This window comes from Patella vulgata, chromosome 4 (assembly GCF_932274485.2).
Source record: "Patella vulgata chromosome 4, xgPatVulg1.2, whole genome shotgun sequence".
Classification (NCBI taxonomy): Eukaryota; Metazoa; Mollusca; class Gastropoda; family Patellidae; genus Patella; species Patella vulgata.
The window spans coordinates 75,769,337-75,788,474 of NC_065882.2; the positions used below are offsets into that span (position 1 = coordinate 75,769,337).

The 19,138-nt window shown below is 37.1% G+C and overlaps 1 protein-coding gene across 1 annotated transcript; it reads right to left on the reverse strand.

Annotated features, from left to right (window-relative positions):
• Positions 1-3,419: 3,419 nt before the first annotated feature.
• On the reverse strand, positions 3,420-18,829 carry LOC126819294 (peptidylprolyl isomerase domain and WD repeat-containing protein 1). The gene is made up of 17 exons (XM_056100443.1): positions 18,673-18,829; positions 18,258-18,360; positions 17,305-17,408; positions 16,760-16,855; positions 15,704-15,791; positions 14,652-14,757; positions 14,081-14,224; positions 13,312-13,386; positions 11,698-11,778; positions 10,609-10,702; positions 10,089-10,142; positions 9,221-9,464; positions 8,603-8,669; positions 7,573-7,655; positions 7,132-7,244; positions 5,534-5,685; positions 3,420-3,672 (listed from the first exon to the last, which is right to left on the reverse strand). Exons 1-17 carry the CDS (start codon positions 18,776-18,778, stop codon positions 3,529-3,531), a joined length of 1,854 nt encoding a protein of 617 aa, XP_055956418.1. The 5' UTR covers positions 18,779-18,829; the 3' UTR covers positions 3,420-3,528.
• Positions 18,830-19,138: the final 309 nt, after the last annotated feature.

Consider the following 19,138-nt stretch of genomic DNA (forward strand, 5'->3'; position numbering starts at 1 on the left):
TATATACTCTTTCTTTTGAGTTTTGGGGGTTGGATGGCCGAAAGGTTAGCGTGTGCGCGCTGTATCATAAGGTCTGTCATTGAGTCAACTGGCGTGGTTTCGATTCCCCTGTTGTACGTGACAAGGAGTAGGGTTGCCTGTCTATCCTCGTGGGTTTTCTCCGGGTCCTTTGGTTTCCTACCACTGCTAAAGACCCCTGCGCGCAAGCGAATTATTGAAATAAAATTGAACCATATGTTAGTAACGAAAGGACCTAGTTTGTGTCGAGTGGACGTTAAACCCATTTTTCTGTCTCTCCCCTTTTGGGCTTCCAAAAAGGACGACCATAAAATGATGTTAAGTACAAACTTTGATGTTCCGTTATTGGTTATTCGCTTCAGGCAAGGGTCGATATCGATTGCTTTAAACCGAGAATATAAATGTCATTGATCTTATATATCAAAGTCGAAATAACCTTATCGAAAGCCTGGTAAGAGCCAAACCCTTTAAACGTGTGTTTGCTGAAATCAATTCAACAAATACGATTTGTAAATTGAATATTAAAACGTCTGTATCTTTACAATATTTTGGTAGCAGATTTTGCAAACAATCTTAATTTGAAAATCAAACTGAAAGAAATACTTTTTACAAATCGGACACGATTTTCATAAAGCAGGTATTCAGATAGAACCATGTCAGTACCACATTACCGTATTTTCTTGTTCTTTTGGGGGAGTCACAGTGGCCGAGAAAGTTGGCCGAGAAAGTTCATCTGGATTTTCCGGCGTGGTTTCCCCTTCTCAGTGGTGCGGGATGGAGGGTCCGACAAGGACAGCTGTCTAGTCATTTGGATAGGACGAAAAACCGAGGTCTCGTGTACGCATTGGCGTGCACGTAAAAGAACCCTTGACAGTTGGAATTCGATGTAAGAGTAGTGCCGCTGTCCGGGTATAATTTACATAATAGCACAATGGCGTATGCTCGTCTTCGTTAGCCCAGTGGGAGAAGAACAGTAGGACGTGAAACCCCCATTTCATTTTAAATTCATTTGTTCTTTTGGGGTGGGGAGTGCCACAGTGGCTCTGTGAGTAGGGTGCTGGCTCACTAACCAAGGTATCCAAGGTGTCCAGGGTACGATCCTATTGTTGGCCGAGAAAGTTCCAGGTGATTTTCCATCCCGATTCTTCCTTGTCAGTAGTGCAGAAATAATCTAGTCATTCGGATGGGACTAGAAACCAAGGTCCACCCTGTACTAGGTTTACGTGCACGTAAAAGGACCCTTGACAATTGAAATTCCGCTGATCTTTATCTTTATAACAACATGTCACAATCATCTGATAAAAATATTGAACTGGATTGACCTTATCGAATTTTTTTTACAACACCGGTTAAGAAATCTATTGGCTGTCACGTAGTCGATTTTCCTAATTCAAAATCGTGAAAATTTACCAAATTCAAGCAAATCTTCTTTTGTAATACTTTATATACTATAGGGGTTATTTTAGTTTTATGAAAGGTACTTTCCCCCCCCCCCCCTGTGAAAATTTTTTTCGACCATATAGATATACATTGTTCGTCCATTTTACAGCACCCCTGAGAACAATAATTTCCGCCCCGCCTCGTTGCTTCGAGCTAGTTACGGTCCTGCTCTGTTGTTTAATAATTTGAAGTCGTTAAACACATGGTAACGGGTACATTTAGGCTAATTTAGGCATTATTCTACAACTTTCTTAAACGGACTCACCGACTGTTCTGCCACCACCCATTTCTGGAAGTGTGTTACTGTTGTCCAGTCATCTAGTGCACAGATTAGTCTAACTGAATAAAATAGGGTTGACCGTAATGACTGTCCTACTTACCGAAATATGGTAATGACCCGCCCTTAATAAATGACGTATTTAAACGTTTTATGTAAATTAAAGAGCGCGATTAAATTTGCTTCAGACATCATTTGGTATTCTCAGACGGGCATTCCCACAGCCTCCTCGGCTTAGAGGCCGGGATACAGACATCATTTGGTATCGTCGGTTTAGAGGCCGAGGTAGAGACATAATGCGGGGGTTTTAGCGGGATGTACCCACAGACTCTGGTTCGAGGATGGGTTATGATATCATGTGGATTTTTTTAAGAAGGTGTGGCTCTCACCACAGAACACACGCAAAGTGATAGGGAAATTATTTTTAACGTCATAGCTGTGTTTGTAGTTTCCTGTATATAACCTTTGTATTGTGGATGTTATAAAGATATATAAACATAGTTGTAGCAACACGGTGTTCCAGAGTTAATTGATCATAGAGTAAAAAAGTACACAACGTGAAAGTCCTGATTTGATAGTGACACGCGACAGTGTCACATGTTTTTTTTTTTACGTCGTGACCAGGATAGTGCCACACTTTGATTCTAGATCAAAAAGTCAACAAAAATTGCCATTGAAAGAGTAGTGGTGAGGATACAGTATGGAGTAGTAATCTCCACCCCCTTGACTTCAATGTAAATCCATGCAACCCCAGGGCCTATAACATTATTTTTAACATTCCAATGATCTTAATCTTATAATAACCATGTGATAATCATCTGATAAAAATATTGAAGGGGTTGACCTGCATTACCCCTGTGAAACTGTTTAAATTCCTGTCTGTTTACTTCCTGGTCATTCTCGGTAATCTCAGTGGTATCTTCCATTCTACTACACTAACCCTGGCTCCATCCACGGGTTTTCACGAATGCAAATTATCGGACGTGGATCGTAGCTTGATTCTACTAACCAGTCAAAAAACAGTTTACATACCAATCTTAAGGCCATTGTTTACGTTCACCACAATAATCTTAGTTGCAATAAAATGCGAGTTACTTATCTTCGACCACTCGATTGGTTCATAAAAATAGCAAAAGTATCAAAGGCGGATAATTTGACTATGTGTCTCCTCCGTGGATGAACCCGGGAGTTAGTGGAGTAGAATGGAGCGATACCACTTCCTGATCCGTCCGTCTCGAAATCGTGCATATTGACCAAAACTTGACAGGAAATATAAATTCAAACTCTCTTCCTCAATTCTAAACCAAACAGACAGCACAAAATGTCATGCAAATGGGGAAATATATGTACATGTATGTTCGTGTATCATAAAATTTAATTACTACATGTAGTCTTATACCAATATCTGTAAAACAGAGTTATTTCCCTTGATGTCTGCAATCAGATTTTTGATTAAAAGACGGCATTGGAAAGTTTACCATTATTGTCGAAATATTATTGTTTCCAGTTTGTTTGTTTGTTTAACATTCCTTCAATAATACTTTTGTCAGCAGAAAATCTATGTATATAGAGATACAGATCTGATTTTCAATCCAATGAACTAAAGTGAACTATCACCAATTACTGTTGTAGAAGATTTCTATTGTTGACATTCCAGAAAACAAATAAAACACAGCACTCTAAATCAATTGATATGATTTTAATGTTTATGTACATGAATGAATCTTTCCTATATACAAGTATAGATGAATTATTTACATTTCTACAAATATTAAAAACATTTCCAGAAGAGATTATTTAACAGAAACATTAATAATTCTAATATCATCATAAGGTTTATCTGTTTTAGCATTCGTTTTTACGTTTCCAATATTCTGAATAACTTCCATTCCTTTTATAACTCTACCAAATACAGTATGTTTATTATCTAACCACGGCTGAAAAAATACACATTAATAATACACTAGGGCAAGATGGCGTATCAAACATTTCCTTGAAACAAGAAAGCACATGGTCTCACAAAATCTACACACATTAGATCATACAAAAAAAAATATTCTGGTTCTCAGACAATCCTTCCCAAAAATCTGATGTTGGCGGGAGGATTTATGTTTGTGATTTTATTTTGTCAAAGGATCAAGTCACTACTGAGCTAAATAAATTCTCGCATCATATTTCAAAGCACTATATTTATGTACATCATGTTGTTTATAGGAATGTACTTCGCTCGGGGATCATAACTCCGAAACTGGAAGTGGTAGACTAACGCCACCTGGCCTATGTTACTCCCCGGTCCGAGGTACCCCGATACCCCAAATTTCAGACTCGGGGCAGACCTAGTGTAGCCGCCAACCCCGAACAGACCGGCTTCGCTCGGGGGTCATAACTCCGAAACCGGAAGTGGTAGACTAACGCCACCTGGCCTATGTTACTCCCCGGTCCGAGCTACCCCTATACCCCAAATTTCAGACTCGGGGCAGACCTAGTGTAGCCGCCAACCCCGAACAGAAGACTTCGCTCGGGGGTCATAACTCCGAAACCGGAAGTGGTAGACTAACGCCACCTGGCCTATGTTACTCCCCGGTCCGAGCTACCTCTATACCCCAAATTTCAGACTCGGGGCAGACCTAGTGTAGCCGCCAACCCCGAACAGACCGGCTTCGCTCGGGGGTCATAACTCCGAAACCGGAAGTGGTAGACTAACGCCACCTGGCCTATGTTACTCCCCGGTCCGAGCTACCCCTATACCCCAAATTTCAGACTCGGGGCAGATGTAGCCGCCAACCCCGAACAGACAGACTTCGCTCGGGGGTCATAACTCCGAAACCGGAAGTGGTAGACTAACGCCACCTGGCCTATGTTACTCCCCGGTCGGAGCTACCCCTATACCCCAAATTTCAGACTCGGGGCAGACCTCGTGTAGCCGCCAACCCCGAACAGACCGGCTTCGCTCGGGGGTCATAACTCCGAAACCGGAGGTGGTAGACTAACGCCACCTGGCCTATGTTACTCCCCGGTCCGAGCTACCCCTATACCCCAAATTTCAGACTCGGGGCAGACCTAGTGTAGCCGCCAACCCCAAACAGACAGACAGACAGACAGACAGACAAATGACAGTCACAAATATATATATAGATGATTATCTATTGTCATGTTGTTTATAGGAATGTATGATTATCTAGTGTCATTCTTGATTATCTGTAACATTTATCAAGGTTGTGTATACTTCAAGTTTATATCAGATAATTAATGACATCTAGTGTCATTCTTGATTATCTGTAACATTTATCAAGGTTGTGTATACTTCAAGTTTATATCAGATAATTAATGACATTCTTTTTATTTTTTATTTTTTTCTAAATAAAAACAAGTCATGCAGCCCATTTTATGTGACATGAGACTGAGAGTATCTGAGAACCAGTATATTTTTTTCTTTTGCATGGCCTTATAAACATAATTTTAGTTGTGTTATTACTTCAGGGGGATGAGACAATAATATAGCTCTAGCTTAAAAACCCGGACAATACTACAGAATTCAAATCAATAGTTATATGATTAATTTCTAAAGACAGTGAAAGTTATGTATTATACAATTTTAATTGCATGTGCAGGAGGACTTCACTATAGTTACAGACAACCACACCCGATAAGACAAACCTAAATAGCAATTTATACTTTCTTTGAGATGACTGAGGTTGGTTCTTTGTTGAAAAAAATCTCGAAATTTTATGAGAACCTATACAGTGTGCCATGAACTATCTCTCTATCGTCTTATATTAAATAAATAAAGTAACTTACTGTGGGTACAAGTGTAATAAAGAATTGAGAACCATTTGTATTTGGTCCAGCATTAGCCATACTACATGTATATGGTCGATCGTGTCGTAACGTTGGATGAAATTCATCTTCAAATTCTCCACCCCAGATAGATTCTCCTCCTGTACCATTACCTGTTATATAAAAAACAGAATACATCAGAATATGTGTAGGGGGATAACCTAGTGGTCTAGAGCATTGTGTTTTGATGCCAAGTGTAAGCGTATAGAGATAGGACTCCTCCTCAACCTCGTCTATTTACACCAGGTACTCTAGATTCCTCCCACAGGAAAAAAGAGAGAGAGAGAGAGAGAGAGAGAGAAATGGGGATTAAGGTCCACTCGACACAAACTAGGTCATTTGCTTGCACGCAGGGGTCTTTAGCAGTGGGAGGAAACCAGAGGACCCGGAGAAAACCCACAAGGTTGGGCAGGCGACCCTACTCCTTGCCATGTACAATCCGGGATTTCACAGGAAAAAAACCCTGCGTGTGCGCTAAGCATAAGACGATATCACCCTTGGTGGAAGCGGATGTTAAAACACTAATAGAAGACGAAGAAGAATATGTGTCAATCCTCAAACTAAGTACTACTGAAGTGGCTGCATTGTGGAATTTTCAGAGGATCGGAGCATTAAGCTTTAAGTGGCGTTTACACAATACAACCAATCCCTACAACCGTCAGATGCAACATATTGGACGACTGTTTACACCGTACAATGGTTCTATTCGTTGTATGGCAAGATTTATTCCTTCTTAGTAACTGAATAAAATGGCAGCAAGACGACACTTCTTATCTCCGTCTTGATGCCGCGGATTCCACAAAGACTTTGCTTCCCATACAGAGTTATTATATATTCGAATTCAGTCTGGGATAGGTTTAGATCCATTTTAGAGGAGATCAAAGACCTCGAAGCGACAGAAGAAGACATCTTTAAACAGGAATTCTGGTTGCTAAGTCAAATATGACGTCATACGGCGAATGACGTTATCTAATACAATGCACTTTGATTGGCTATTGCATGAGTTGGTCGGATTAGAATAGAACTGATCCTATCCATGCAATAAGCCATCCATCCGACCATTTGTCTGATCAGTTGGTCGGATGCAACGGTTGCATCAGACGGTTGTATGGATTGATTGTATGGTGTAAACGCCACTTTAATCTATTTTTAATTCATATGAACTGTAATTGTGCTGCACAAGATTGTAAAGAGACACTACTTGTTTTGTTGTCTTAATTAAAAATTAAATAATCAATTTGAGCACATAATTAACATAACATAATGAATCTGACACATAAGAAGGAACATAACAGAAAACTGACTCCTATGATAGAGAGGTAAGAACATCAACATGGCTTCTGTACCTTAAGATTAGATGAATCAAGTCCACAGTCAGTGCATTCGGGGTTGGTGTGTAAACTATTGCTACCCTGAGGCTGAAATTTGGGGTATATGGGCAGCTCAAGTCGGGGAGTGACATAGGCCTAGTGGCAGTGTACTACTACTTCCAGGTCAGGACACTATCCCTGCCTGGTGGACCGCTAGTTATAAATATATTTCATGAGAGTTAATATTACCTGCAGGATCACCCGTTTGTATCATAAAACCTTTTATAACACGATGAAAGACATGATTATTAAAATAACTATTTCTACTATGTACACAGAAATTCTCTACTGTCTTTGGACACCTGGAAAAAAAAAAAATGCTATACCTTACTATACTAGTATTTGCGACTGTCATCTGTCTGTGGGTTGGCGGCAACACTAAGGCTGTACTGAGGCTAAAAGGTTGTGTATGAGGTTAGCTCGGACCGGGGAGTAACATTATACTACTTTTAACCCATCCGCTAGTGCTTATATAAAACTGCTTCCAAAATACGATGATATGAATATAATATTCATGAGCTGGTAATGTCTATATAAAAATGTAAGGTTAAAATCAAATATTTAGCACTTTTTGTCTGCCATTTACTCTTTGAAATTGTATAACTGGAATGAGTGAGTGTAAAAACTTACTCCTTATGAAAGAGTTTAATATGAATATCACCCATCGTTGTATGTAAAATACAGTGATCTGATATACTTGTATATGCCACATCCTGTAATAAATATATACAAACATTAATATTAACAAACATTAATATTAACAGATACAAAATACGAGGACTGTCTGAAAAGATCTAAGCCTGAAAAGGATAGATCAGTTGGGTTGAAACAAACTTTTGCCACCAACAAGTACAATCATTGAATGAACCATAGACATAAGAACTGCCACTGTAGTTTTGTCTTCATATCAAACCATCTTGTGAACCTACCCATTGGAATCACCAGAAATGGACAAAACAGGCTATAAGGCAGTCATCAAGTACCTGCAACTGAAATGACTAACTCCAACACAGATATGTGCCGGTTTGAAGCAGATTTTGATAATTTTTTGGCCAGATTTGTAACCATGGATGAGACATGTTTTCAAAAATGTAAAAGGAACTAGCTGGTCGTCATTTTACTAGTAATGATTACGTCATGTCAGCTGTGAACAACTTTTTTAGGGTGACTGAAGAAAATTTCTTCCTGACCGGCATCCAGGCCTTGCAACATCATTGGCAAATGTGTGTACACCTTGAAGGGGACTATGAAGAAAAAAAAAATGGAAACCATCGACTTTGTACAGGTCTTTCACAGGTAGGCTTAGAACTTTTCAGACAGCCCTCATAATAATAAATATATAACAATTTATATAATCACAAACATTAAAATTAATAAAAAAAGAACAATAATAAATATGATTAAATTTAATTGTGTTATACAAAAACAATGAGAAATTTTGTGTTAAAAATTGAAGCCATTCATTATCAATAGATTTTACTGGAACAGGGTGCACCAAAACCATGCAATTTTCGGTTATCCTGGAACACCTCTGACTAACTCTCCTTATCTACTGAAAAATATGGTACCTCTACCATTACTTAGATCACATTTTTTGTTTTTCTCTTTTAACATTTTTCAGATGGGTATATACCTTGTTTAGTAGAGTTAAAATACTAACCTGTGTAGCAGCCACAATTTCTTCTTTAGACGGTTTCTCATTGAATATATCTCTTTCATTACACACACTAAAATATATAATAAAAACAGATAATCTCCCTTTATTCTGTACAAAATATCCTGTATTATTGACATTGATCTGAACAAAGAGTGACTCCAACAATCCTGTCTTCATTAGCCTATTTGGTGTAGAACAGTAGGACATTAAAAACCCAAATCATTTCATTTTGACTCCAAACAAAATACTTCATCAGATAAAAACAGAGTTACAAGTATAACGGTACAGCAGTAAATTGTCAGGCCAGTTAACGTGACAAAAAAAAACAGACATATCATGTCATCTAGAAAGAGTAAGCATATTCTGCCTCATGCATGACACCCAACTGTCCCTCAATTTTTTCTTTGTCACTTTGAGAGAGGGTTTAACATCCACTCGACACAAACTAGGTCATACGGTCAAAGGCAGCTCCTATGACACCTGACACGACCTTCCACTACAACTGGTCGGTGTAGGCCATTTAAAGTATAAAAAAATGTAACGTAATGTATCTCTGTACTTTAATCAGATTGTCAATACATATACTGATTTCAAAAACAGAAACTCTGTTTCATAACATACCTTCTTGAATCAGAAGCTTCTCGTCTAGAAAACATGTAAAATCTGTTCTTTTTATGAGCTGTAGTAAAGATAATAGGATCATTTGTTGTGTTCTGTAACAACGGATTATCTGCGGCCACCATATCCACATCTACCGCTGCTTTAGCCTTTTTACCTGTACCTTGAAACATGGCTAACTGGACAAATCGTATATTCTCTGGTTTACCAATAAACCTCACACATTGGTTTGTGTACAGATTTATAACTAAAAAATAAGTTATTAACACAATTTTGTTTAACAAAACTTAAATTTTTGACAACTTTATCCATACTAAAATGAAATCAAATTATTTACACAATTAGTTAATAATAATAATAATGAGTTCTTGTATAACATTTAATGCTCCAGGTGCATTTAGCTCTCTGCTTATCACGTCTTTTGCGCGTAGGGGTCTTTAGCAGTGGGAGGAAACCAGAGGATCCGGAGAAAACCCACGAGGTTGGACAGGCGACCCTTATCCTTGTCACATACAACCAGGGAATCAAAACCATCAGGTTTTAAAGAGGATACCACTATTATTTCAGCTCATGTTGCTCAAATATTATTTTTGTATGTCTTAATTTGAGGGGGGGGGGGCATTTTTTTAAAATTTAATAATTTAATTTTTCATCAAATAATCAATCATATATTTTTCATAAGTATGTGTTTAGTTGTTACTCTATCCAGTTACTAAATGCCATTTAAAGTTTAATCATGTATTACTTTTCAAACATTTCTTCCAAATTCAACAAAATATTTGATTTTTAATATTCCTCAAAACTATAATGTTGGTTAGAGTAAAAACTTGCATACAGCCCCTAAACAATATAGAATGTGTAATTTCCTCACCTTTTATTCCTAACATTGTAGCATATAAAATAAAATTACCACTTTCATCAAAAACTGAAATACAAAATAACCAAACTAAAAAACATGTCTAATAATTATGTTTAGTAGTAAACTTTTATATCATCATTTTTTAATGTTTTTTCAAAAACTATTACGTAAACAGTCTTCTGCTTTTTGAAAAGGGGGCCATGGTAATCTAGCAGTAAGGGCACTGGAGAAAAGGTGGCCAGGGTAATCAAGCAGTCAGATTAATGAAGAAAAGGGGACCATGGTAATCAAGCAGTCAGAGCACAGGAGAAAAGGGGGCTGTGGTAATCAAGCAGAAAACCCATGAGGTTGGATAGGCGACCCTAGTCACTGGTCACGTACAAGCGGGGAATCAAAACCCTGCCACTTGACTCAGTGACAGACCTTATGATTTCGCATGTACGTGTTAAACCATCGAACCCTCATTCCTTTTTGAATATTCATAAGTATCCTTAGTTCATTGTAGCAGTTGTTGAGGATAACCTGTACTTACTAATATTCGATAATGAAAATGATTCTGATTTCTCAAACTCTTTTTCAACAGCTAAACGTCGTGCAAACTCCATACTTGGTAAAACTTGTTTCATCTAAAATACATATGTACAATTCTTATTGTATAAAACAGCAAACAGTAACAATTTTAACTAACAAATAAATAATTCATCATAGAATAAAATTCAGCATTTTCTTGAATTCAAGCAATGAAATTAAGAGTAATTCTCAAATTAAGGGCAGTCTAATCAAGCTAGCATTGGCAATGAAAATGCTTTTTAACATTAAAGCATTTTTTACGGAATCTGACCATGTGATATGAATGCGAAAAAAAACCCATTAATAACGTAAAGTTAGTACTCAAAAAGTGTGAAAATGGTCATTATGCTATTTGGTGTCAAAACATTTTATTTGAATACTGAAATTTGAAGACTAATACATAGAAAATGTGTGACTGTGGACCAGAACCAAGCTTGATGTCATCACCAGTTTGGAATTTTGATGCCATATCCAAAATCAAAGTCTGTTAATCAATGCTTGTCCATGGAACAAGCATGCTAAGTTTCACGTCCATCATACTTGAATGGATGGAGTATTGGGCTTTTTCGAGGATTATCAACCACAAGATGCGTAGTGCTGCGGGCCCAGCTTCTTGTCCAAAAAGGGGAGAGCGAGAGAAATGGGGTTTAATGTACACTCGACACAAACTAGGTCATTTCGGGACTAACATACGGTTCAATTTTATTTAAAAAATTTGCTTGCGCATAAGGCTTTTTAGCAGTGGGAGGAAACCGGAGGACCTGGAGAAAACCCACAGGGTTGAACAGGCGACCCTACTACTTGTCACGTATAACCGGGGAATCGAAACCACGCCAGTTGACTCAATGGCAGGCCTTATGATACAACGCGCACGCTCTAACCATTTGGCCATCCAACCCCCCCTAGGTCCCTAAAGAATTTGACACATGTATTAGTTTGTCGGACATCCTCACTATTCACAGTGGTCTCACTCCATTCTACTCCACTATACCCTGGGTTCACACTGGGGATACCAAGGATGTATATCGGACTGATTATAATAATAACTCACTTCTTGAACTTCATTATACTGTTTTATAGTTTCATCAAGTACCTTGGTCAGTTTACCTGTAGCAAATCTAAAAATTCTCACCTGTAAAATCAAGTAACAATCTGATTATCATTAACTAAATAGATGGTAAATGAACAGCAAACCAATAGCACAACTCTGCTTTTACTGTTACAGTCAGTAATTCATGTTCTGCACGAAAAATTCAAAATGTCAGGTACTTGTAAGTTAGTGTAATAGGCCTTTCTGATATTAATTTCCAGGCATAGTATATGGACAACTTTGGCGCCTTGGCAATTTGAAGAATACACCTAAAAAGTCATTAAAGATAGCTTCCCAGAAAAGTATTTATCGGGTGGTTATTTCCAATAAATGTATGGCAGTTTTGGTATATATGGAAAGTAGAGATATCCAATCTTACTAGAAAAATACTGGATTCCACGAAAAACACTCATGGAGTGTATACAGGACAAAATGTAAGGGTTCCCCTAATCAACAGCCCGACGATTAGGAACTTCTGCACGCATGATGTCAAAGGTCACAAGCGAACATTGAGCGCTTGATGTACAAGTTGATAAACTTTATGAAGAGTTAGACGTACATCACTTTCAGAGATAAAAATCACGGAAAAAGACGCGGGCAGTGAATAATCCGAGAATTCAATTAGGATTCTATATTTGTGATATGCAATGAATTCTCCTCAGACTTCCACCCGTAAGTCACGTGACACAAATATGACCTCTTTTGATCGATTTTTTTATAGCAATGGTATTCCTTGACAATTACAATGTTTTGAGAAGGATTTGAAGCAAATTTATGATAAATTAATTACTTTGAATATGTTTTTAGTCCAAATATATCGTCAAATTCCCCAGTTTGTACGCGGGAAATAATCTTTAAATAAGAATTGTTAAGGACAAAGTTGATTGATTTGGTGGTAAACTGAACCTGTACACTTGAAATAAATCTTTACTTTATTTTCCTGCATTTTGAGAAAAATGACATTGGGAATGACAATGAAATGAATGCAATACAATGTACTATAAGGTACATTTTGCCCGTACAGCAACACTACTGACTATTTTTATTTCATTCTCCAACTGATAATGGTTCTTTTATGTGAACGCCAACGTTCATTGTCCCATCCAAACGACTAGATGCTGTTCCTTTTCAAGCCCTAATAACTGCACCATTGATATTGGGAAACACACTGGAATCGAACCTGGGATGTCTAAGCTAGAGAGGCAGACGTCTTCCTCACTTAGCCATCCCAAACATAGGTGTAGGAGCCATGGAGGCCATCCATTTTTCTGGCCATGTATTTACATTTTTCAGGCACAAACACCAGAGAATGAGACCATATATCATAGAAATATAATTGTTTAACTGTAAAATGAAATCCCTCGCGGTTTACTTTTTAAATACTATAATACTTAAGACCTGTACAATAACATTTGTGGAAAACTTGTTTTAGTTAATAATTGATTCATTCTGAAAATTCGGGTGACAAAAGAATATTTGCAGGTAAATAGCCTCAGACTCCCCACCCACCCTCTCCTAATATTTACTGAGAATGATATTTAATACCCCCCTAAAAAGTTTGGTGAATGTATTTACCTTTTTATCTGTTGCTATGGTAGCCATTAATTTGCCATCAGGTGAAAATGATACACTAGTTGGTAATGATTTACACTGTTAACAAAAAGAACATACCAATGTATACATATGTAAAATCAAACACAGATCTTTAATTAAATAGCCATTTTAGAAAAGGGTAAGAAAAAGGAAATCTCTTCTGAGAATGTTACTTGCATGAAAACTTTGAGAGAATACTCTTCGAAATATGCCTAAATAAATCAGTAATTCTTCTTCCATAAGTATGTGTTATAGTTTTATGCTCTATATACTAAATGCCTTGAAAGTGAGGGTTCAGACGAGCATATTTTTTGCCCGATCGTGCCGATTTTAAAAATTGCTCAAAAAAAAAAATGCCTGTGTGCCCCTTCACGGCAACAACGATTCTCCTCGGCGAAACAGAATAGCATACACCCTCAAGATGATCGTTACATGTGCCCGTTCGTGATCGTCGGTAAAAATGGCTGGCGGATTCTAATCAGCGCTATTAGGTGAAAAATATGCTTGTCTACCCTTAGCATAAAGGATTATTATATGGTTAGCTTAATGTGTAACACATATAAATGAACAACTGAACACTTTATATATATGTTCTTACATTATATTTGTAATAAGTTTTATTTTGGGGATTTTGTTAGGTCTGCGTTTTTTATAAGAAATTCAAAACCCATCTGTGGATGCGATCAATTTGGCATAAAGTTTCATGAGCTAAAAAAACCCTGAAGACATCGAATTTTGAAGTCCTTATTACCTTCATAAAATCATATAAATCTGTATCTGTTTTATACTGCCAGTTCAGAGTTTTAGGGAAATTATAATCATATTTAGGTCCTGTCCATACTTCTAACATACCACCAGAATCTAATGACACCACTGCTTCATATACAGGATTATACTGAAATAGAGAGAGAGAGAAATAGGGTTTAACACAAACTAAGTCATTTCGGAACTAACATATGGTTCAATTTTATTTCAATCAATCGCGTGCACGTAGGGGTCTTTAGCAGTGGGAGGAAACAGGAGGACCTGGAGAAAACCCAGTAGGTTGGACAGGTGACCCTACTCCTTGTTACGTACATCCAGAGAATCGAACCCACGCCAGTTGACTGAATGACAGACCTTATGATACAACGTGCACGTGTTAACCATTCGGCCACCCAACCCCATCCCCATACAATAGGGCACAGATCCTAAAATTAAATTAAATATTATTTATCCTACATAAACTTATCTACTACATCGAATAATATTCTCATTAAATAATCATCATTAATTGTTTTATTGAAGGTAAAATCAAGGTAATCAAGTTGTAAAATATTTACCTTTATATGTGTAACAGGTTTATAATGTAATTTATCTACTGTATGTAGAGGAGTACTGGTACCTGTACCATCATATACATGTATATTATTGGTACCATCTTCAGATCTATCAACATAGAAAATATTTTATAAATTATACTCCTAATCCTGAGTATATCAGTATAGTAGACTTGGATATAACAATTTTAAAGTAGCCAAGTCGCTAAATCAATTCCATCCACAGTCTTCAAAATTGAAAACACAAATTATTTGTCAATTTAAATCAACATTGATGTTTTGATCTTACCAGGAAAAGATGAACTTCTGATATCCAATATTTAAGACAAAATAAACATTTTACCATTGGTACACGCATTGTGTACCATAATGCATTTCAGTGCCATTTATAACAAGGGACTTGAAGAATGAGGCTAGACATATTCCACAAGTCATGTCAAACGGTGACGCCATATTCTTATCTGGACAGCATGCACAATAAATACTGTGGTGTAGACTGGAATAACCAGATGCTAGAGATTGCCATACGATTGAGACTTATGGTATATTGTGCAGAACATAACTGATTTGAAATTAGAGTAAAAACGGAAACGATTGAATGTAAATCAGTTTATATACATTCATATTACATTATTATACAGTGTATGCATTGCGACCTTCGTGTCAATTTCTAGGTGCCAAATATTAACAATTTAGCTCCTTTAACTAGCAACCAACATTTTCAGTTTTGTGCCATACATGTATTTATAAAATCAATAAAAACACAGAAAAAAGACAAAATAGTTTCAGATTGATCATGTCTGACAAAGTCTGAATCTGAATTTCTGCTTGATATTTGCAGGTGCCATATTTCAAGGCTCAAAGTGTATAGGGATAAAATGAAGGAAATAGAAGCAAGGTTCCAAAGTGTGAGAGCTACATGCCGGTAACCCAAGCGACCGTTCGCCACTTATTACCAACTCTGAAATAAACCCACAGCTAATTTGTCAAGCAGTTTTGTTGAGACTCTTGAGTATACTCGGTATGTTTTTATTTTACATGACAGAACTACTTACACAGCCATTGCAGCTATAGCATCACCAGCAGCAAAAATCCAAGCACAAGCTTTAGGCTGATAACCTAATTTTAACATGTTGATCATATCTGAAGTAGAGATATATAATACATACCACTATAATAAATAATGCTTTTTTTATATAAACAATATTTTTATTCAGGTTCTCTGAATAGGAGAGAGAGAGAGAGAGAGAGAGATGGGGTTTATCGTCCACTCGACACAAACTAGGTCATTTTGGGACTAACTTATTGTTCAATTTCATTTCAATAATTTGCTTGCACGTAGGGGTCTTTAGCAGTGGGAGAAAACCAAAGGACCCAGAGAAAACCCACAAGGTTGGACGGGCGAACCTACTCCTTGTCACGTCCAATCGGGGAATCAAAACCACGCCAACTAACTCAATGACAGACCTTATGATGCAGCATGCATGCGCTAACCATTTGGCCATCCAACCCCCCTTGTCTGAATGGGATTGGAGAACCGGCTTAGCCTATGTAAAACCCCTCTCCTAAAATAACACTGTACTCGTCCTAACCATCAATCCAATGAATATACAAATTAATGCAACTGGTGGTAGCTCAAATTTCGCACAATTAATTACTTGCACAATCTGATTAAAACACAGATCCTATTTCGTTTTTACATTGTTCAATACTTGTTTTTACTAGTCTTTACTACACTAGGATCTATAAGAGTTGTTATATAACCCGCATTCTGGTTAATGTGAGGTATTAGTCAATGAAAGGGTCTGTTACGGCGAATTCTTGGTGTGTGGTGTATGGAACTGTGGGTATCCCGCTAGAAACATCAATGCTTATTGGTTAATCGAATGTCTGACATCACAGGGTCAAAAGTCGCTCATATGACCCATGACGCGACCTTCCACTACAACCGGTCAGATCTTCATGTTGTGGAGGCCATTAAAAATATTAAAAAAGAAACGAAATATAGATCTGTATTTTAATCAGATTGTTTCCTGGACACAATAATTTCTTGTTTTACAACATGGCCACCCATTTCACATCAAGATACATGTACAATAACTTCCACTTACCAAAATTAACCACATCAAATACTTTAGCTGTTTTATCATCTGCTACTGTACAACAATATTCTCCATTAACACTTAAATTCATATCAACAATGGCCCCTGGAATAACATATTTTACATGAATCAGAGGTCATTAATGTAAAGATACATGCAATTTATGGTCTTGTTCCATAAACTTCCACTGACTTAATACATTTTTATTGTTAATGTGTGTTAAGCTGTTTGATTAACCCTTTCGCTAATGATCACCACCAGTTTACTGTGTCCATTTCTATTGAAGGCCAATTCCCACAGACAGTTTATGTAGTCTGTGATAACCTGTTGTCTCTACTCGCACTTGTTTTCTGTACATATATAAATACTTAATCATCAATTTTATCCTTTTTCGCGGATCACACTGTAAATAATCTCACTATGTATATATAACATGCTATTTCTGCGATATCACCTCGGTAGAAGCGGACGTTAAATAAAGCTACAGTTGACCAGACCCAATATAAAGTTAGACATGCAAATTATTTATGGAATATTGATGATACAATGATTACCTAAATGACTTCTAAAATGCTTCACAAATTCTATTCCTTCTTCTTCATTTTTCTTCCAGAATTTAACATGGCCATCATTACTAGTGGTGATAATAAAACCATTTCTGTTCAAAAATTTAAATTCATTTGTTAAGTTGTTGGAGAACATAAAATGCTTCACAGTTTATATAGAAATATTTCCAGTTACCCAATGGCATATTTGACAAACAAAACCAGGAATACATTCATTTTAATTAAATGAATTCCATATTCCTTTCTATAAATACACTTTTCATCAATCTAATTATTCATTAAAATAAGGCAAAATGCCTCAGCATAAAAATGCTAATGGGAAAGACAAATTCTACAGCATAAACTAAATATTTCACTGCAAGTTTTATTGAATCTATACTATAGTAAAACATAATTCATCAGTAAGTATGAATACACAAATGTACTAGAAATATTTCTTGAAATTAATGATTATTACGAATGTGCAATTCGTGCATGAGAGAGAGGTGGTTTAATGTCCACTGATACTAACAGGATCTTTTTAGCAACTAACATATGGTCTAATTTTATTTCCATAATTTGCTTGCGCATAGGAGTCTTTAGCAGTGCAAAGAAACCAGAGGACCCGGAGAAAATCCATAAGGTTGGACAGGCGACCCTACTCCTGTTACGTACAACCGGGGGAATCGAAACCACGCCGGTTGACTCAATCACAGACCTAATGATACAACGCGCACAAGCTAACAATTCGGCCACCCAACCCCCGTGATTGTCAGGGTTTACACTTCTTGAAGATGATGTCAGTTGATGCGCAAGTTTTTATTTGATAGATAATGTTTAGTTACACACTGGCAAAAAATATGCAATACTATCAATATGCCACAGATATCCCGACTAAGCTGACTAATTACCAGCGCTAAAGTTGAATATTTTTTATTTGAGAAGAAGAAAATAAATCGTACTTGGCACATGCAACATGTGTAACAGCCTCTCTGTGCATATAACTTAGTTCATAATACTCAGCATTCGGCATATTATCCAGATAAACTTGTTCGTACTCTAAAACTGAAAATAAAAGAAATAATTACAGAAATGAAATGAAATGGGGTTTAACGTCCTACTGTTTTGCTCCTACTGGGCTAATGAAGACGGGCACACGCCATACAGTGTGCTATGAGGGAAATTTTGCCCGGGCAGCGGCGCTACGGCATACTCTTATATCGAATTTCTACTGCCAAGGGATCTTTTACGTGCACGCCAATTTGTTGTGATAGTGTTTCACTACGCAGTGTATAAACCCTAACTACAGGGAGACAGTAATACAATAATACAGTGGGCTTATGTGGTATTTTTTGGGTCCCAATTAAAATTCAATACCTTTACGTTTCTTCTGTTTGACTGCCTCGTCTGGCATCGGGCCGATACAGACTTCATCTTCATTTGTTGCTTCATCGTCCGCTTTTCGTTTTGTAGTTTCCGCCATGTTGTAAGACTTTCAAATTCTGATTATCCAGACTACCATTGACATCTCTATCAAAACGAATGTCTGGATAAAATGTCTATATTATGTATACCATACTCACCTTCTACACTAAAGCAATTCATAAGCGGAGATAACTCATCCTTAATAGGGGAGACAACCCTGTAATACTCCTCAAAAATGTTATTTTTTTAAGCCAGTATTTTACGGACAATAACTCAGGCCCAGAGATTTGTCCCAGATTTCCAATACAATTTAATTTCAACTGTATTGTCAAAGCACATGTAATTGAAATTATTTTTTTTACTACCGACGATGATCCCCAATCTAAAGTCAGCCAATGGAATTGATACTAGTGCCAAC

Bases quoted from the DNA above. Each gene is read 5' to 3' on its own strand.
- LOC126819294 (XM_056100443.1), bottom strand. From the start codon at position 18,778: ATGGCGGAAACTACAAAACGAAAAGCGGACGATGAAGCAACAAATGAA. The intron at 18,361-18,672 runs GTATTGAATTTT...TTTTATTTTCAG, and splicing joins CAAACAGAAGAAACGTAAAG to TTTTAGAGTACGAACAAGTT. The intron at 15,792-16,759 runs GTAAGTGGAAGT...TCTCTACTTCAG, and splicing joins ATTTGATGTGGTTAATTTTG to ATATGATCAACATGTTAAAA.